We start from the raw sequence: 19,846 nt of genomic DNA, 5'->3' as shown, positions 1-19,846 counted from the left end.
CGAGTTGAAACAAACTACATGGAAAATATTTAACACTGTTCAAAAGAAACGTGAAGAGAGACTTAAAATATTCTTTTGTTTTTAGGTAATCTATATTTCTTTTCTTTTTTTATTTATTTAAATGTTAACGCTTTAAATCAAATTTTGAGCGGAGAACACGCCCGGTCGATGACGTCACTGCCAGGACAGTTCGCGTCGCGTTCAAACTCATCGGGATTCTGCAAGAATGCCGCGATAAAATACGAGACTAGTCCAAACGTCTGAATGAATATTATTTGGAGCGACAATGTGGACTGTTCTTCACAATTTACATCCATGACATACAAAGTAAGTTGGCTCGTGTGAGCTTAATTATAACATTGTAATTAAATGAATTCCACGGAAATGTGCGCCGACCGAGCCAACTTGAACGCAGCAGCTCATCGCGAGGAGGAGTGCAAATGAACTTGTTGTGTTTGAAGTTAGCGTAACAAAGTCAAGTCGTCCATTTCGTAGTCTCCTCCGACCTCAAATTTGGCGTCACTGCCACGACGAACGACTTGGAAGGTTAGCAGGCTGCTCGGCGTCACGTCTCCAGTTGTCACAAGCGAGCGAGACAGACAGACAGACAGACAAACTTTTGTGTGTGTTTTGGTTGACTTTCGGCTTCGATGTCCTCCGCAAAGTGCGCGGACGAGCTGGACTTCGGACTCGTCTTCGACGAGGAGGACAGCAGCGGACAAAATGAAGGTTAGTCCGGTTCACTTGAGGGTCCTCAACACGTTTGGCTTTCACGTCAAGTGAACGTCAATTTCCTCAAATCGGGCCGGACGTTGGAAACGGTATCGTCGGCGTAATTGAACAAAAAGTCACGACATCCAGTTCAGAACCTGTTCGATTCATTAGTTTTCATTAAAAAATATCATTTTGGGGAATTAATACGTCCTGCTGTGTGAACCGTGTTCGATTCGAGGTCGTAACACGTTGGCCAAGTACCCTTGAAGTTTTTATTTTGAAAGGGGCGAAGAGGAAGCGCGAAGGCCATGTGTCGTGGAAATGACACGTCCAGCTGTCAGCTGTTGAATTCTGCTCCATTTTTAAATTGGGACTTTGGGGGGTTGACTTGTCACTTGTAGTTTGTTGTTGTGATTGTCTTACTTGACTGGTGGATTGCTCAGTCAACTTCATTTTTTTTTAATTTCATTTGTTTATAAAAGAAACAGAATATAAAACAATATTCTTTATTGAATGAAAAGGAGCAGAAAGAAGATGATTCTTGCGGCAATTTTATTTTAAACTGAGCTTGCGATTCGATTGGTTCACAATTCATAGGTCACGATTTGATTTGATACTGATTAATCCCGATGTGCATCTGTAAGTCGATTATTGCAATTTTTTTATTTTATTTTATTTTTATTGTAGCCCGTAGGTAGTATCTTATTTTGAAATGACTTGTTCAGAACCACCAAAAAGCCCATAACGGGACCCAATACGGGTTTTAAACCTCTAATTTAGAAAATACTCATCAGTAAACTTGTACATGTACACGGTAAGATTTACGATGGCCTCAGTTGGTCCAGCGCCAGTTTGTCAACGCACTACTTGTGTCCGATTTGATGACATCACGTTATGCAAATGTGGCTTACCTGCTCAGCCGCAAGTTTGCCATGCAAATGTTGACGAGGTCGCCGTCCGTCTCCTGCCAGGTCTCCATGGTCACACGAGGACCCCGCCGCCGCCGCCGCCGCCGTGGCCCGGGCGGGCCCCTCCCCCCTACGGGCAAGACTTGAGGTGGTCGGCGTACGGCGGGCGGGACGGGAGCCCGCCGGCGTTTCACTGTCCCAGCATCCAGATCACCGCCATCGGCGGCGAGTTGGGCGCGGAGGGCGGCTACCTGCAGGAGGCGTGGCCCAGAGACCAGCTGTACCTCCCCGTCGACCCCTGCTACCGCGATGCCGCCTTCTGCTGCCCGAGGTACGCTCGCATACGCTTCGCCGACATCACCGTTTGTGGATTTGCAGAGTGGGAGATTTTTTTTTTTCCCAGGATTTCCCCTCATTTTTTTGGTGAAAAACTGCATGCTTATCAGTGTTTTTGCAAGATTTAATATATATGAAGGCTTTTTGTCCAGTCTCGTCCAATTTTTGTCAAGTGAAAAATGTGCGTTGATGAAATGAACACTATATACCAAAAAAGAAAAAAAGTTTGAAAATCAGTAAGTTTCTTGCAAGCGTGTGACGTTTGTGCTTTCATGTCGCAGCCCGTGCAGCAGCCCGTCGTCGCGCAGCCGGATGTCGGACGTGTCGTCGTGCGACTCGTGGTCGCACGCCGTCAACCAGGACGTGGACGGCGATCTCCGGGACGCCGCCCTGCTGCTGGCGCTGGGCTGCCCGGGCGGCGGCGGAGCAGAAGGCGGAGCGGGAGGCGGAGCCGCCTTTGGGGTGGAGCTGTGGCAGCGGAAGTACCAGAACTCGCCCAACGCGCCGGCCTCCTTCAGCCCGGCGCTGTCGCCTCGCCAGTCTCCGCAGCACTCGCCCGGCGCCGGCGCCGACGACGCCTGGATCGACCGACGCGCTTCCTCCAGGTCGCCACGGTTACCGCGAACATTGTTCTAACGCTGACTTAATTACGCCGATTCCCAAACACGATGCCGCCGCAAATCATCCAATTTCACTTTAGTGCTCCAAAATGTTCTCGTTTATTTCCAACAAGATTTACCGGCAAATCTTTCTTATCTTTTTTTCCAACAACCGCAAATTTTTTATTACAATTACTCATTCGGGTCTGCATTATACTGCCCCCTCATGGTCAAGGCGGGAACGCCAAGAAGGAGCTGCACAATGAACTGAATTGCAGCATTAAATCGTGATACGCAATCTGATTCATTCTTCACATTCTGTCTGTGAACATTTTGAACAAAATGCAATATTATTTATTATTACACTGATAGTGATGGTACCGATAGACGATTTGCAGTTTCATTTGTTTTATTGCCATTCGGGATGGAACGATATCCAAACCTCACCATATACGATAATTATCACAATGTTGTGGGGAAGTTGGTGATATTAAAAAAGCTCACCAAAAATATTATTTTTATTATAATTGAGTTCCTCCACATATTGACTCACTTCCAAAGAATATTATGTTCCCATTATATGACAGTTGGGATGGATTTGAAACATAGAAGGGCCAAAACATGCCTTGGGAAAATTCAACTGCACTAAAAAACTGGCCACCAGAGGGTGCTACAACTGCACAAATTCAACGATGATATATTGTGGCACTTTTAATATCACGATAACACAATATTGCTGTTGTCATTACATCCCTAATTGTCACAGATTTACATATAAATATTTATGGTAATTGTTAGGTGTTAGTTTTGCTTTATGTACTTAACACGTTTGACAAATCCAAGAATTTGATATGACTTCCATTGTTGGGCGAATACGATTCAATCTTTTGCACGAATTCTCAATCCGACTTGGGGAAAATAAAAAACCAATTTGAGCGTCATGCGTGCAGGTCATCAAACCTGAACATGAAAACGTTTGTGAAAAGATGAAGTCATTCATCCTTTCACATCAGATTGGATGAAAGTTGAAGCCATAAAAATTGATTGAAGCAGACAATGACAACATCTTGATGAAGTGACCATGTCCGTCCGTCCGTCCGCAGACCGTGCTCCCGTCCCACGTCGCCGTGCGGGAAGCGTCGTCACGCCAACGCCGACGCCGACGCCGACGTCGACTCCCGCTCGCCGTCCCCTCAACGCGCGACGCTCGGCGGCGCCCCGGACGACGGTTGGCCAGGACCATCCGTCCGCGAGCCGGACGTCCCGTCCAAGACCAGGAGGACGTCCGGGACGCGACAGGCGGGAGATTCGGCGCCGGAGGAAGCGCGTGGTGGCGGGGCGCCCCCCGCGGGCGAGGAGTCGCGTGACGACGGCGGACTGGCTGAGCTCTTCCTGCAGGTGCCCGCCCACTTCGGCTGGACCGCCCCCAAACTTGGAGCCACGCCCCTTTTCAGGTACATACCGAACTCGTTGGCTCCTGTTCGTGGTTGGACAGGAAGCTGAAACATGGCGGCGCAGGAAGTAGAAACTTGAAACATTTTTTTTATTTTTTTATATATATAACTTTATTGCAATTTACATCAACATGGCAACAGTCAAGTTTTTCTATGCGTGTGAAACTTGAATGTTCAAAAAGGGAGAAAACACCGGAAGGGAGGCAGAAACAGAACAAAACAGGAAGTAGACTTTTTTTTGTTTTTTTTTAACTTTATTGTATAATTTTAAACAAGTTATACAAAGAAGAAGTAGAAACATGACTAGAAAGGAGATAGTAACATGGTGAGCGAAACTAGAAAGATGACAACTGCCAGGAAGGAAGTAGAAACTTGACTAAACAGGAAGTAGTAACACGGTGACAAAGTAGAACGAGAAAGGAAGTAGGAACTTGACCAAACAGGAAGTGGCGGCATGCCAAAAGAGGAAGTGTGGTGATTCCCGGGCCGCTTCCCTTCAGAGCGTCGTCTCCGCCCCCTCTGGACTTTCCTCTCCCGAGCGTCTTCGGGCCCAACCGGCTGAGCGTGGAGGCGGAGCCTCGGCCGTACCACCGCGCCCACTACGAGACGGAGGGCAGCCGAGGGGCCGTCAAGGCCAGCGACGGAGGACACCCCCGAGTCAAGGTGAGAGGACCGCCCACCATCGTCACCGGTTGCCGGGCAGATTTTTGTCATTGCTTGCCTTTTCCCAACGTCACAGTGAAAGGCGGGGCTGCAGTTTGTTGGGTTTTGTTTTGGTGTTTTTCCTCAACGGGTTTTCAAAATAACACAAATCTCACAAAAACCTTGATTGTCAACTGAAAATATTTGAGGTGAAAAACGTAAACGTCACAACAGGCGTTGTCTTTCCAATGAGGTGGCTGGCGGCCATTTTGCTCAGTTGCCGGTTGCTTGCCAAGCTGACAGAAATTGTCGTTGGACTCTTTCATACGACGGCAAGTTAGGCTTAGAAATGTTTTGTTGTTGTGTTGCTAGCTGAGCGGTCCGTGCTGGCGCCCCCCCGCCCCCCTGCTGGTGTTCCTGGGCACGGCGGACGAGCGCGAGGCGCCGCGCCCGCACGCCTTCTACCAAATCCAGCGCGTGACGGGCAAGACGGCGAGCACGGCCTGCCGCGAGACCACGATGGGCGGGACCAAAGTCCTGCAGGTCGCGCTCACGCCCGACGACCACATGAGCGCCACGTGAGTCCGCCTCGACTCGCGCCGCCGTTAAGTCGCATCGTGATCCGATTAGGACTTGTCGTGTTTTGATCCAAATGTGGTCATCGACTTTCATCAAGACGAAAATGTGACATTTCATTTCCTGTTTTGTGTGTGCGGCACGCTTCATTTCAAACAGAAAATCCACATTTGCTCCCAAAAACGTCAAAATACGTTCTATTTCTAATCTTTTAAGGTTCCCGGATTTACATTTTTGTTTTTTTTAATGCTAGAGCATACAGAAGACTTTGACGTCGCCTCTGAGCAGCACGGAACGGTTGAAGCGGTGGTAATCATTACAAAAACGTCCAGCAGGTGGCAGCAGCGTCTGAGATCAATCACGGCCGTGTTGCGACAAGCTCGTTTTGTCGGTTTTCGCCAGGAATGTCAATCATGATGAAAGTTGGCTACATTCTAATGCTAATTGTCGCAAAATGGAAACAGAATAGATTTTTTCCTGACGAAAGAATAGACTTGAATCTTCTGAATATTTTAATAACAGCAGGTTGCTTCCGTCAAAATGGCGGCCAGTCGAAAACGTGTTTTGTTTGCGTTGTTCAGGTTGGACTGCGCGGGCATCCTGAAGTTGCGCAACGCCGACATCGAGTTGAAGAACGGCGAGGCGGAGGCGGGGCGGAAGAACACGCGCGTGCGGGTGGTCTTCCGGGCGGCGCTGGCGCGCTCGGACGGATGGACGCTGTGGCTGCAGACGGCCTCGCGGCCCGTCGAGTGCTGTGAGCGCCGACGTCCGTCCGGCCGTCCGTCCGGCCGGCCGGACGTCGCGCTTTGTTGACGCGGCGCCGTCTCGCCTTTTTGCAGCGCAGCGCTCGGGTCAGGAGCTCCCTCGTGTGGACGACTTTGCGCCCCGCAGCTGCCGGCGGGACGGAGGACGGCGACTCGTCATCCGAGGATCCAACTTGTCCTCTCGCTCCAAAGTGCTCTTCCTACAGAAAAGTCCCGGTGAGCGTTCCGCCGCCGTTTTAGGTTTGGGTTTTTTTCTTGTTCTTTTTTTTTTGTGGCGGTATATATTAGTTTGAATTTGGGGTCTGGCGGGTTGATTGTTCAAACAAGGACGCAAGTCAAGTATGATCTCACCGAGGGGCGTGTCCTAACTCACTCCCTTGCTGGCAGATGGGCGTGTCCTTTGGGAGACGGACGCGCCGCTCGTGCCTGAAACCAGCAGCAGTGTAAGTGGCGCTCAAAAAATCGGACGGACGAGCCGTCACCTGACGATGACCTCATCGGACGACTGTCACCTGATGATGACGTCATTGTGTTTTTTTTGTGTGTGTCAGTCGAGCCTGACGGCGCTGATTCCGGCGTACGAGCGCGACGCCGGCGTTCCGGCGCACGTGCTTTTCTACGTGTCCAACGGCAAAAGACGACGAAGCGCTCTGCAGAGTTTCACGTACCTGCCGGCGGCGCCCCCGGAGTCCAACACGCACCTCCTCGAACGGGAGCCCTGGGAGGCGGGGCCGGCCAGCGGCCACGGCGGGCGCCTCCGTCAGCGCACCGGCGAGCCGCCGTGGCACGTCGGGACGGATGCCAAACAGGAAGCGGAGGACGACGACGGCGATCTGGCGCCTTTTCTGCCCGAACTGCAGGAGATCACGCTGGACGACGGTAACACCACATCGTGCTCCTTCGATTAGGGATAGGCCGATATTTGTCATTTTGACAAATATCGGCCTTTTCAACACATCTGGAGGCCGACTGATAAAGTTGGCATCTCACCAAGCGACAAATTTAACACATTTTGGATTTTTTTTTCCCAATATTTGTAACATGTTCACACTTGTGTTTTACTTGTTTTTGAACAATAGGAAAAAAAATAACATGTAAAAAGATTTTTTTAATTTTTTAAAAATATTAAAAGAAATTTTTTTTAAATCAAAACAACAATTTGCATTTGCATGCAATTGTCTCTCGGTGAGATACACGGTAGTGATAAACCGATATGGTTTTTGTTCAAGGCCGATACCAATACAGATGATTAGTGGTCAAGGAGGCCGATAATCGATATTTCAAGCCAATATTCAATTGCAGGAAAGAAAAAAAAAGTTTTTTCAACTATATTGACAGATTTGTTTAACAAATAGTAACAAAATTTCCAGGGCCATTAGCATGTTTTAGGCTCAATTCAAATCAATAAAAATTCAAACGCAAGTAAATAGATCCCAGAAGATTTCTACTGTCACTAAAGTTTTCTAAAATTTCAACTTCATTTCTTGACTTATTGATTTTATTTTTGTGTTTGGAGTTCCTATTTTTTATGAATGCCAATAATCGGTCTATCTCGAATACAGGGAACTTTTCATTTCTGGATTGATTCAAATTTTCACTTTATCAAAAAAAACAAACATACTTGTTGTGAACCCGCAACACTTTTTATTTAAAAAAAAATGTCAGAACAATTTTGAGAAATGATGTTGACATTTTGGACAACTTTATTTCCAGTAATAAAGTTTTGGGAACTATTTACTTACGTTTCTGATGACCCGGGAAGCTCCCTGCAACCTTTTTTTTTTTTTTTTTAAAACAATTATTAAACCCATTTATCAATTCTTTCTATATCTAAAATTCACAAAAAAAGTACATTTAGAAAAAAAATGACGCCACTATTTTCTCTTGTAATGCAAATGAATATCGGCTGGAAAGAATCGGTTATCGGCCTCCTTGACAACTAATAATCTGTATCGTCCTTGACAAATGTTGAAGTTATTGATCACGTTATTGATCACGTGAAATTGTTTTTTCCACCTTTTGCGCGCAGTCAACGAGATCATCGGCAGGGACGCGTGCGACCCGAGTGGCGCCGGCGACCCGTCGGACTTGTCCCGCCGCAACGACTGGGACTGCCAGCTCGCTGACTCCGCCCTTCGCTTCTAGCCAAACGCGGCCAACGTTTCCATTGGCCGCTTTTTCTACTCCACTTCCTGTTTGTGTGCCGTCTTCACACATTAAAAGCATCTTTTCATAACCACGTGTGCATGAAATGAATGACAATTTTCCATTCTTCTCTTTTCCAGTATCGGCTGCCGTCACGATACCTTCAAATAAGTCCAAATATCGAGCCGATGCCGATACCAACTCGTCCGTCACTTTTACAAACAAGGTTCTTCATGTTAACATTCAAAAGAAAATAACGAGCAGTTTGTCGAGTCAAATTTAGTTTTATCGACCTCGATAATTAAATTAGAATCGTTATTTATTCATTAATAATGAAAATGCCTGATTATTAATAACTTGACGCGTGCGTCATTTGAAGAGGTGTTGGTCGGGGTCCATCTGGACGACGCACCACTCGGGGATGGCTGGCCGCTCTTCTGACGACGGCGGCGGCCAGCAGCTGCGAGCGCAAGTGTACACCAGGACGGTCCCGAAGTCCGGCGGCGACCGCTCGCCGTCCGCCGCCGTGTCCTTCCACGTCAGCAGACCGACCATGGCCGGCATCAGCTGCATCTCGAAGGTACGCGGGCCCCCGCAGGACGCGCACGCCGTCGCCGCCGCCGTCGGCCGGCCGCTCGCGGGCTCCGAGATGAAGATCGGCGTCCCGCCGCGACAGTAGCGCAAGATCTGCCGCGGACACGCGCCGATCCTTTTGCGGAACCTGGCGAAGGAGCGGTCGCCGTGACGCGCTCGGCTCTTCTCGTACTTCTCGCCGCCGTCGGCGTCCGGCCGTCCCGCGGAGACGGCGACCGCTCCCTCCCGCCTCTCGTAGTCCCTCAGCAGCTGCTCGGCGTGCGAGCGCTCGTCCTCGCCATCCTCGTCTTCGTCCCGCTCGTCCAGCACGCTGATGAAGAACGGTCGCAGGACGGGGACGTCCGGCGGAGGCTCGGCCAGGTGGAGGACGGACAGTCGGACGCTGATGACGTCATCCGCAGGAGGAGGAGCTACAACCGCATTTGTCACAAGTTTTGTGGTTGGCAAAACAAACCAAAAAAATCTGAGGTATGAAAGTACAGCTGAAAAAAATAGCATCTAAAACAATTGTGTAAAAAGTCCACATCTCCAAATGTATTCAGTGAAAAACAAACAAAATCCATAGAATCATAGCATAGCATCTAAAAAATAACCTTAATATTTAAAAAAAAAAAAAAAAACTCCCCAAACCAACACTTAATTTCACTTGTGAGCAATTGTGCCACCTGGTGGCCAGTGTGCGTGTTTTTTGTTTTTTTTTCTCCTCTTCTCCCCCCCTCAGGCCAGCACGTGATCTGGTGACGCAGGAAGATTTTGGACGCCAAACATTTGCCAAGGACGCATGTGAGTGACACGACACCAAACTCGAATTGAAAATTTCAGCCAGTCAGCATGTCATCAGGAAGAAATGTTTTTGTTTACAATTTGTTATCAACATCGTGTGTTCAATGAAAATTTGGATCAAAAGGATTACAGGTATTGCTGAGTGAATACTGTAATCTTTAAAAAAAAAAAAAATGGTATCAAAGAATCACTGACGTCATTTTTTAACTAATAAAAAACGTCTTTTTAAAAAACACATACTAAAAATGTTAATATTTGTTTTCAGCACCAATCAAATTTAAATTCGTCAACTATCAAACGAGTATGAGTGCAATTTGTTTTTTCATGGGTGACGCAGTCGTAAACAAACTTTTTGCGTCGCCTCGTTACCTTTGTTGTGTTCCTCCGGGACGGGCGGGGCGATTTGGTCCTCGTCCTCCATGCCCCAATCATCGGCGGAGCCGCACCAGTCACTAGCCGACATCGCTGCGTCGTTGGTCGGCTCGGGCCGACCGGCCGTCCGCGCCGCCTCTCCGCCGCCGTCGACGCTCAGCAGGCACTGAGAGCGGAGCGCCGTCCAGCTCTCGTGCCGGCCGGCGCACTCGGCGGCCGGGCAGGCGAACAGCTGGAGGGTGCGGTGGTAGGGCGACTCCTCCAGGGGGCAGTAGACCTGCACCACGTGCACCAGCGGGGCCGAGCAGCGGCCGCAGCGGGGGAAGGCGCGCGCCACGCCCGGTACGACGTCCGGGAGGCCGCCCACCTTGTTGGTGAGGAACGACGTGCGGTACTTGGACTCGTCCAGCTCGCCGTCGCAAACGCCCAGAAGCGAACACGACATCGTCGGCACGCGCACAACTTGTTAGCTCGCGAGCCCAAACAGGAAGATGACGTTTCTTCGCTTGGCGCTCACTGCTGCGAAACGTACACTGGCGCCATCTACAGTACACGAGCGGCATAGATGGAAGTACAGGAGCGCGAGTATGCTACTTGCTATTTGAATTTCATTTTTTTTTTTTGGAAGGGCGAAATCAAACTTTAAAATAAAAATAAGTCTTAAAAAAATTCAACATAATATAAAAAAAAAAGAAGAAGTAGAAATTCATTATTAAAATGTAAAATCCTTAATGTATTACATATTAATAAATTATATAATTAATTTATTATTAGATATTAGCAATCAATTATTATTTATATTGTTTATTATTAATATTAAAGTTATGGTTTTGTTTTTGGAAGAGTGAGCAGTCAAATTTTAAAATAAAAATATGTATAAAAAATTCAACATATATAAAAAAAATCCATCCATCTTTAAAAAAACAAAACAATGGTCAATCAATTTTCAAATATCTCACAAAAAAATGAAAAACTTTAAAAAAAAAAATAAAAATAGCATAAAGAAGTTAACATTTCAAAATTTCAGTGACAAAAAAAGTTAGTAAAATTCCGCGGGGGGAATCCCAGACCCAATTTCTGATTGCTCATCAAATCAACTTGATTTATTGGTAATAAAAGTGGTCTAGAAAATGGATGGAAGTCAACATGATGATGAAACATGATTTTTCCTTCCCATCCTGATAAAAACACAAGTGGCGATTGTTGTCCCAAATGATGACATCACTGTCACGTCACGTGACAACAGAGCCTCCCGCCAGCAGGAGGCGCTCCAAGTAGACTGCGCGCGTTCAGCCCTCTTCGTCGTCACCATCGCGCCGGTCGTGGCTGGCCAGCGGCGCTCGGTTTGGCGGCAGATCGGCTCGGATGCGCTGCCAGCGGCCCGGCGGCCAAATGATGTGCGACGCGCGGCCGTGCAGCAGAGCCAGCGACACCTACGCGCGACACGCACGAAAAACACAACACACACACCTCAGTCACGTCGACATCGCTGCACTTACCATCATGACCTTTGACCCTCCCGTTCGGATTTCCACTCTCCTGTATATATGGACTGGATAGGCGAGAGGCCATACGCGCCAGTGCAAGCCGTTGAAGTCGCAGGGCGGCCATCTTGCTACTCCCACCGCAACACTTACTGTCTAAACTATACGCTATACGTACACATGCGACATAAGCAGTTCGGTCGGATAAGGCCGGAGACGGATTGGTCACTATTTATTAACAAGTTAATAATAAAATAAGAAGAAATAAATGGACAGTAAGTGCTGCTTAGTTTCACAAACCTAATGACAATCATGTTTCTGGATCAGGCAGGGTGTGTGCAATTACGCAAAAGTGAAAAAAAAAAAAAAAAAAGATAATACACGTTTCACCACCCCCCCATATCGCGATTGGTCATTATGTGTGAATTTCTGTTTATAAATTTCGAAGCGATGCCTTCCAGGGTGTAGTACCATGTTGTGCCACAACAGTACGAGTGGCAGCAGTGAGCTCTCCCGGTGGAAGGCCCGCAAACGCGCAAAACTTAATTGATTCTTCCCACAGTAGCAAGACGCAATAGCGTATATTTCACCCGAAACTCGATTTACAAGCGACTTCCAAACTCTTAAGTGCCGATTCAAGGAGAACGATTGACCTAATTGGAGACACTAGTTGACTTTGGAAGGCGAACGGGAGGATTCGTGTGGCAGCTCCGCTTACCGGGCCAAAAGTGTTGCTGTCCAGACTGTGGCCGTGGTGGTCCCCCTCGATCCACAGGTGACCGTCAGGAACGCGCACGTGCCGCTTCTTGTAGTTTAGAGTCCTGCCATGCGAACGGAAAAAAAAAAAAAAAAAAGAAGTCGACTCGCCGTGATTGGTTTTGTTTTCGGGCGTTCAAAAATCAATTTTGTATACGAGATCGTTACACGGCCATTTATTTTTTTGCAAAACTCCTTTTAACATTATCAAAAAAAATGTTACATGGTGAATTTATTGAAAATGAAAAATATTCTGAAAATGATTTCAAACACAAACCTTTTGGAAATCATGTCAAAAAATATTCAACATTTGTTTACAGTTTATTCGTTGTAAATAAAATTTAAAAATGACAAAAAATAGTGCATTTCACAAACGTTGGCCCCGCCCCCTTCCGCATGCGGCTTTTGACATGAAGACTTTTCCCACTAACTTGCCGTTCAAATGCGAATCATGCTAACTAGCTTAGCATGGCAGGAAATGAAAGGCGTGTGCGTGTGTGTGTTTCCCTCCCGCACGGCGAGCACCTGATGAAGTCTCCCTCCAGGCCGATGACGCGCTTGATGATCTTCTGCTGGGGATTCCGGGGAGACCTGAAACGACGATGACGACAGCTTGCAGACAAGTCCGTCCTCCCGGGAAGACAACGTCACGTACGTCACGTTTGTCGCGGACTCACATGATGGAAACGATGTCTCCTCTCTGGACGCGGTAATTTCGAACGCTCCAGCGGTTCAGCAGGACCACGTCGCACTCGGACGCTCCTTCCGGGTTCAGGGACGGCTGCCGACAGCAAAACAAACGGGCACAATTATTTTTGTTACACTGATGTTTGGGAGTGTGACGATTATATCCATGTGGCGATAAATCGTCATACTTTGTCTCTCGGTACGCCTGCGCAAGTACGGCAATATTTGTCGTTAATATACAGCCACTAGAACGGCTCCATTGTTGATGACTTATTGAGCAATTACTTGATGGGCCACTAGGGGGAGCGCCTCATAAGAGTGGCAGGGAAATGGACGCACGTCTTCAGGCAAAGAAGACTTCAACGCACTTTGACCTGTGGAAGACATTTACCTGTCGAGCAACTCACTCACAAAAATGTGGATTATATCTTCAATTTTAACATTTGAAAACATATTTTATGTTTGGACTTTCTGAAGCACAATTTCTGAGGAATATTAATCTTGATTTTATTGCCTTTAATATGAAAGTCATTTGATTTCTTTACTTTTGCAATGTTACACAAAAAAATGGTGTCACGGAACCATGTGACTAACTGACATGTTGCGGGACGATAGTGTTTACGAAAGAAACTCATTTGCTGACAGAAAGTTGCCAACGTTAAGAAGATATTTGTATATTTGAAGAAGACGCCAGTTTGAATATTGTGCTTCAGTCAGAGTACAAAAAGAAACAATTTTTTCATTGAAAAAAAGCTTCCGTTTATGTCTTGAGTAGTTTTATCGTGGATTTATTAATGACCTGACCAATATATTGATAATTGTGATATTGTATCGTGAGGTTTCCAGCCCTACTGATGTTTGTTTGCGTCACCTGCATGGACGCGCCCTCCACCCTGGCCACGTACGCCAAGCGGTCCAGGACGGTGACGGTGACGGGCACGGCCACGAAGAAGCCGCCGACGAAGGCGCGCAGGTAGCGCCGCCCCCATCCGGACCCCCGAGACATGCTCACCGGGCGCCACAGGCGGGAAGCTGCGCAGGAAATGACATCACAGTCAGGCCCAAGCGCATGAATAATGTTTGGGCCGTTTCCCTCTTCCGACACACCTCAATCAAATGCGCAGGATCGTCATCGGGTTTCTGCAAGATGGGCTGGTCCTTTGAAGCAGGTGTGTTGGAGGAGGGAAACATCGAAAGCATGCGGCTCTGCAGCCCGCGAGGACATATGGAAATCTCTCTTCACAGCAAATCCACAACAAGCAGAACACAAACAAAAAAATGGTGGACAAATATAGACAGTATACTATGCTACAGTATTCGCAAAAGACAGCCTGGTTTCATTCTATTTCCTCCAAATATTCATAAGCTACTTTTAAAATAATTTCACAGCCCACTTTTAATTTTTACATTTAAGAATATGAACCATTACTAGTTAACATTTCATTAATTACAATAAATAAGCTTAGGACAAATGTTTGACTTTTGTTGTGCGTGCGTTTTTAAATAAACTTATGTGACAGTTTTGACCTCAAAATCACGAACGTCTGCATTGTGTCCCAGGAGGAGCTAACAGGTTAGCCACGTGGCTAACGAGAGCAGATGGAGATTTCTTAAACACATCCAAATAATATGGAGTAAGATACGGATAGCTGAAAGCGACGCAGATGTCATTTTGCTCTCAGACAACTTTAACGGCGAAAGAAAATCTGAGACGGCAAGTAAATAAAACAACTAGTATGAGCTCCACTATGCTAATGCTAATGCTAACACACTCACCAGCATGAGCCCCGGCTTCCTGATGCCGCGGGGGACGTCCACTCAGGGTCCTACACCACTCCTGTTTTACACTTTTCCCCTGTCTTTTAATAAAAAATTAAGTTCATGTATTTACATTTTATATTAATCATTAGTTGAAATAGACTATTATTTATTAAATAATATTTAATTTATTTTAAATGACAAATCTCGTCAAATTGGCAGTCGGGTGACGTATTAAATCGTGGACACTGATTGGTCAAGCCTGTTGCAGTTTGGTCATGTGGTGCAACAAGATGGCTGCCATCGACAGCTGCGATGACGGTTTGTTCAACTTTTTAAAGTCCTTTTAGGCATCTTTTCGAGTTTTCCTGTGTTTTTTTTTTTTATTAGAAGAAAGTCAACTGGTGAAATAGTTGTGTAGCGAAACCACTGAGAGACACCTTTCTGCATCGCTTGTCTTTTCGACGTCTTGAGCTGCTTGTGCTAGGATAAGCTAACTGTTTAGCAATCTGTTATTTTTTTGACTGCAAACAATAGCGAAATATGGGCAGCTTATTTTTTTTATTTTTTTTTGCCGAATCATGTAACTATGCCATACCGTACAGTTCGTTGAATACGTATTTGTTTGGTAGCCCTTATTGTGCTTGGAGAATCTCACTTGACTTTCCTGGATAAATAAAGATGAAATATGTATTTTAAATCTTAAAAAAAAAAAAAGACAAGCACTTCGAGAAAAAAGAGACATACATTTTCCATGTTAAGTGTTCAGCAATAATAATAATAATACCTAAAAACTTTATTCCATTAGTCCTTTCTATTGCTGTACCAGTGTTGCTTCAACATCAATATTCCTACAGCTAAAAATCACAAATCTGTTTTTACTGATGTTTATAGACAATCTGTTGGCATTGAACCACTTCATAATTTTCTGAAACTCTTTTCTTCTTCTCTATTACTTGTAATACATTATGTATATTTTTCCCAAAATGAAACAAAGTGGTGTCTTCTGCAAATAAAATACATTTTAACAATTTTGAAACAGTTGTAATATCATTCACATAAAGAAGAAAAAATACTGACCCCAGAACTGATCCCTGGGGCACCATAACTGTGTGTAAGTAACAGAAGAGAATGCATCCGTATTTCATGTTCTCAGGTGAGGGCCACATCCTGGAGCCGCTGTGTTTCCCAGAGCAGCCCGAAGCGGAAGCGCCTTATTATGCCGGCGCGTGCCGCGACGACGGCGGCGCCGAAACGCTGTCGTGTCTCTTCTGCTCCGAGTCGCATCCTGTCGCGCACAAGGACCAGCTCCTCAAGCATCTCCTGCTCAGCCACAAGTTGGTCATCGCCGATGTCAAACTCATCGCGGACCTCCCCAAGTAAGTCTCGCAAGCAAAATAGTGTGCGCATGAGGATCAAGGTTATTTTAGTGAAATCAAACTCATAAAAAAAAAAATATTTTTTTTAAAATTCAAAGAACAATTTCATTAACGAAATAAAATAAAAATGAAATTGCTTTTTAAAAAATGAAAACTAACTGAAACTACATTTTATGTTTACAAAACTACCCAATTATAGTGAAAATGTCCTTGGTTTTAGTCTTTGGTCATTTAATTGAGTGCATGAGCCTTAGGGGATGGTTTGAAATGTGATTTGAAGTCGATTTATTTTGATATGAACCGCCGAAATAAGGACGTTTGGAAGTGTGTCACACAGAAGCGACGACATCGAGCAGCAGCCAATAGAAAAGCGCCTTCACATGACAGCGCTCCTAATAGTGTTTTTTTTTCTGAAATATTGCGCGCAAGTCATACACATAAAAAAACCCAACTAATACTGAAACTAACTCAAATGAAGTATTTATCAAATAACTCAAACTTCTAAAAACAGAACCAGACTGAAAACTAGTTCAAAATGTTGTCGATGTGCTGTTTTCGCAATATCCTAATGGCTTCAGATGTCATATTTGTATCATGTCGCGTGCAGGTACCTGCTGTACTGGAAAGGCCGATTGTTGGAGCAGCCGGTCGGCGATTTCTGCAGCGAGATCAAGACCAACTCCACCGGGCCTGCGGGTGAGTGCGCGGAAAGGTGCGTTTGTGGTTGGTGCGCGCGACGCCGCGTGATCGGCGTCCAAAATGACCCGTGCAGAGAAACAGGAGCGTTACTTCCTGCTGTGCGACGTCCTTCCGGAAGACCGCGCCCTGCGAGAGAAGCTGCAGCGCAAACGTCTGGTGAGAAACGCCAGCGGGACAGGACGACGTTTGGCTTTTTGGAAAACAATTTTCATGGCTTCCCGTCATTTCGGGTTTGTCAGGAGGAGGTGCTGGAGCAGCAGCAGAAGGAGCGAGACGATCGCAGCTTCCGTCGCGTTTGCGTCTTCTGCAACGACGAGTTTGCCGGGAACAGGTCAGAGGTCGGGTGACGCCATCCCGCCGGCGAACCACGACAATGAAACACGCTCAGTTACAATGACAAACGTTTATTTTTGGCATAAAAAATGGCTCAGTATCACATTTTTTTTTGCAGACGTGCTACTATTTTGAACGGATAACAAATAATGTGAGGTTTTTTTGTTTGGATTTTTGTGGCGGTTCCGGTATGGAGGCATCTGATGCAGGTTTAGACGTTGTTCCCAGGTGCCATCTGCTGAACCACATGGCTCGCGAGCACGCCTTCAACATCGGCCTCCCCGACAACATCGTCTACTGCGAGCAGCTGCTGGACACGCTGCAGGACAAAATGGCCAAGTGCGTCCGTCTGTCGGACATTTTTGTTTTCCCGTTTTTTGTCCCGCTTTCATGGTGCGCCCGCCGGTGTCAGCCTGCAGTGTTTGTACTGCGAGAAGACGTTCAAGGACAAGATGACGCTGAAGGATCACATGAGGAAGAAAGCGCACCGCCGCATCAACGCCAGCAATCGGCACTACGACCGATTCTACATCATCAACTATCTGGTAGCGCTCGCTTACTTCACTCGTTTGCTGCCAAAAACGGATAAATATGTTTTACTTTCAAATGTATGAAGTGTCCCAAAGACATATTTCTACTTAAAAAAAAAATAATAATGTATTGGTCTGGAAAAAAGTCAATTATCATCAATTTATGTTTGGTGCATTTTTGCACTCTCAATTTGGCAACAGTAGAGAGATGGAAATTTTTTTTGGGATGAGTTAAACCATTTGTGATCTTCGGGCGGTGCACACGATCCAGCCTGTTTTCCGTGTCTCCCTATTTCCAACACAGGTGATTCCAATGACAGCTCATTCGCAAGCGGCTGGATCGTGGGCCCTGCCCAAAGTTGTTGTTATTATTATTATTATTATAGGTTTGGAATTTTTCATTTGAGTTTGTTTTTTTAATCGAGTTAGTTTTAATTTGTTTTCAGGGTGGTTCTGTTAGTTTGAGTTATTTCAGAAATGCTGAGTTTTTGTTTAGTTCGAGTTAGTTTCAGTATTAGTTTTTGTTTTTTTTAATGTTTATGACTTGTGCGCAATATTTAAAAAATCAGCATGCGAGTGACATCATCTTTTGGTGCTTTTCTATTGGCTGCTGCAAGATGACATCACTTTTGTGCGACACGCCTTCAAACATCTTTAATACGGTTAATATCAAAAATAAATCGACTTAATATCAGATTTCAAATCGTCCCCAATTTAAGGCTCACGTATTAAATGAATTGCCAAAGACTAAATCGAAGGACATTTTTGCTGTCATTATAGTTTTTGTTTTGTAAACATCAAATATCGTTTGAGTTTTTGTTTTTATTTGAATGAAAATTGTTTTAAATCTTCGTTTGAGTTTTTCCTTAGTTTTAGTTAACTGAAATAACCTTGGCCCCGCCCAAGGACCAGGTTTGACAAACACGGAGCGAAACGAAACGAAAAAATGCCTCCAAAGTGTATTGATCATGTGATGATGATGATGATGATGATGATGATGATGTGACGCGTGCGGCAGGAGCTGGGGAAGACGTGGGAGGAAGTGCAGAGCGAGGACGACCGCGAGCTGCCGGACGACAAAGACGAGTAAGCGGACAGGTCGCCGTTGGCTCGCTTCATCCGTCTGACGCCGTTTGTCCGTCCGTCCGTCCGTCTGTCTGTCCAGCGACTGGTCCGACTGGCGCGCTTGCCCCATGTCGGCCGTCTGCTTGTTCTGCGACCATCGGCGCCACACCATGGACGACGTCTACGCTCACATGAAGGTTTGAACTTTCCGCTCACAACTTCAGCTCGGATCCGTCCTGACGATTTTTTTGTTTTTTTTGTGCGTGTTTGTTTGCTGCCAAGCAGGAAGTCCACGACTTTGATCTGCCGCGTCTGAGGGCGGAGCTCAGTAAGTGGGCGGCCGTCATTCGCTGTGGCGGCCTCACGCCTGCGCGTCTAAACGCGCTCCTCCTCCCCCCGCTCAGATTTGAGCTTCTACCAGCAGGTGAAGCTGGTCAACTTCATCCGGCGGCAGATCCATCAGAACCGCTGCCACGCCTGCCAGGACAAGTTCGGCTGCAGGGCCGACGTCCTGCGACATCTGCGCCAGCGACGGCACGCCATGACGCTGCCGCCCCCGCGCACGTGGAACCAACCGCAGTCAGTCAACAACAAATGAACGCCGTCACTAATAGTTGCCTTCACATTTTAATTGCATGTTCCGCGCTGTCCATTTAAAAGAATTCTTAGTCCAGTTCGTTCATCAATTAATTGACAGCAATCAACAGATGAATGGATGATTTGCAAAAGTTGATGAATGAGCGAGTCGGATACCCGCGAAGTCGAGCTGACGTTTGTCGCTGCGTCAGGTATTACTTCCCCACCTACGAGAACGACGGGCTGTTGTGCGCGCTGCCCGACAGCGACGGCGACGGCGAGGATGGCGACGGGCGAGCGGGAGAAGACGGCGTCCCCGTCATTGCCGAGGACGTGATGGACGCCAGGATCGTCAAGGAGAACAGCGTCCTCAGGAATCTGCTCAGAAACAACACCTGAACGAAATCCCCCACACCACCTTTTTTTTTTTTTTTTTGATGACGTCAATAAACAAATGCATTTCATTTTGTCTCATTATTTTATACAGGGAGTCCTCGAGTTACGTCAGAATTCCGTTCCTATGCTAGCGATGTAACATGAATTTAGACTGAAGTCGAATTTCCCCATTCAAGTCAATATTTACATTAAAAAATGTAAATACATTCAAATAAGATGCTGTCCGACTTTGTTCGTCGGTGTCTCGCCTTTCTGCGATCTTTAATGACGTCTAGCTTGGTTTCCATGGTAACTGC

The 19,846-nt window shown here is 46.4% G+C and overlaps 4 protein-coding genes across 9 annotated transcripts; 2 read left to right on the top strand and 2 right to left on the bottom strand.

Moving 5' to 3' along the window:
* The first annotated feature begins 300 nt into the window (after positions 1-300).
* LOC144016564 (nuclear factor of activated T-cells, cytoplasmic 3-like) lies at positions 301-9,394 on the top strand. 4 transcript variants are annotated; one of them, XM_077517844.1, is made up of 13 exons: positions 301-327; positions 666-729; positions 1,686-1,953; positions 2,240-2,563; positions 3,661-4,011; positions 4,512-4,674; positions 5,026-5,231; positions 5,811-5,983; positions 6,069-6,209; positions 6,381-6,436; positions 6,545-6,872; positions 8,023-8,187; positions 8,279-9,394. In XM_077517844.1, exons 1-12 carry the CDS (start codon positions 316-318, stop codon positions 8,136-8,138), a joined length of 2,202 nt encoding a protein of 733 aa, XP_077373970.1. In that variant the 5' UTR covers positions 301-315; the 3' UTR covers positions 8,139-8,187; positions 8,279-9,394. The 4 variants fall into 4 exon arrangements, with proteins under 4 accessions (XP_077373970.1, XP_077373969.1, XP_077373971.1 ...); XM_077517843.1 differs by lacking the exon at positions 8,279-9,394 and having other exon boundaries at positions 8,023-8,232; XM_077517845.1 differs by lacking the exons at positions 301-327; positions 8,279-9,394 and having other exon boundaries at positions 334-729; positions 8,023-8,232.
* pdcd2l (programmed cell death 2-like) lies at positions 7,647-10,401 on the bottom strand. The gene is made up of 2 exons (XM_077517848.1): positions 9,885-10,401; positions 7,647-9,142 (listed from the first exon to the last, which is right to left on the bottom strand). Exons 1-2 carry the CDS (start codon positions 10,330-10,332, stop codon positions 8,508-8,510), a joined length of 1,083 nt encoding a protein of 360 aa, XP_077373974.1. The 5' UTR covers positions 10,333-10,401; the 3' UTR covers positions 7,647-8,507.
* Positions 10,402-10,975: 574 nt separating this feature from the next.
* On the bottom strand, positions 10,976-14,760 carry immp2l (inner mitochondrial membrane peptidase subunit 2). 3 transcript variants are annotated; one of them, XM_077517849.1, is made up of 6 exons: positions 14,591-14,760; positions 13,686-13,846; positions 12,805-12,908; positions 12,653-12,718; positions 12,090-12,192; positions 10,976-11,320 (listed from the first exon to the last, which is right to left on the bottom strand). In XM_077517849.1, the coding sequence occupies exons 2-6, from the start codon at positions 13,818-13,820 to the stop codon at positions 11,177-11,179; spliced, it is 552 nt and encodes a 183-aa protein (XP_077373975.1). In that variant the 5' UTR covers positions 13,821-13,846; positions 14,591-14,760; the 3' UTR covers positions 10,976-11,176. The 3 variants fall into 3 exon arrangements, 2 of the variants coding, with proteins under 2 accessions (XP_077373975.1, XP_077373977.1); XM_077517851.1 differs by lacking the exon at positions 14,591-14,760 and adding an exon at positions 13,922-14,583; XR_013282939.1 differs by having other exon boundaries at positions 11,299-11,320; positions 12,563-12,718.
* A 105-nt stretch (positions 14,761-14,865) lies between these two features.
* On the top strand, positions 14,866-19,599 carry znf277 (zinc finger protein 277). Its single transcript, XM_077517974.1, has 12 exons — positions 14,866-14,893; positions 15,729-15,951; positions 16,559-16,647; positions 16,724-16,806; positions 16,890-16,981; positions 17,212-17,322; positions 17,396-17,528; positions 18,532-18,599; positions 18,679-18,775; positions 18,864-18,906; positions 18,983-19,157; positions 19,367-19,599. Exons 1-12 carry the CDS (start codon positions 14,866-14,868, stop codon positions 19,551-19,553), a joined length of 1,329 nt encoding a protein of 442 aa, XP_077374100.1. The 3' UTR covers positions 19,554-19,599.
* Positions 19,600-19,846: the final 247 nt, after the last annotated feature.

This window comes from Festucalex cinctus, chromosome 3, assembly GCF_051991245.1.
Source record: "Festucalex cinctus isolate MCC-2025b chromosome 3, RoL_Fcin_1.0, whole genome shotgun sequence".
Taxonomy (NCBI): Eukaryota; Metazoa; Chordata; class Actinopteri; order Syngnathiformes; family Syngnathidae; genus Festucalex; species Festucalex cinctus.
This window is presented reverse-complemented; position numbering and strand designations above follow the sequence as displayed.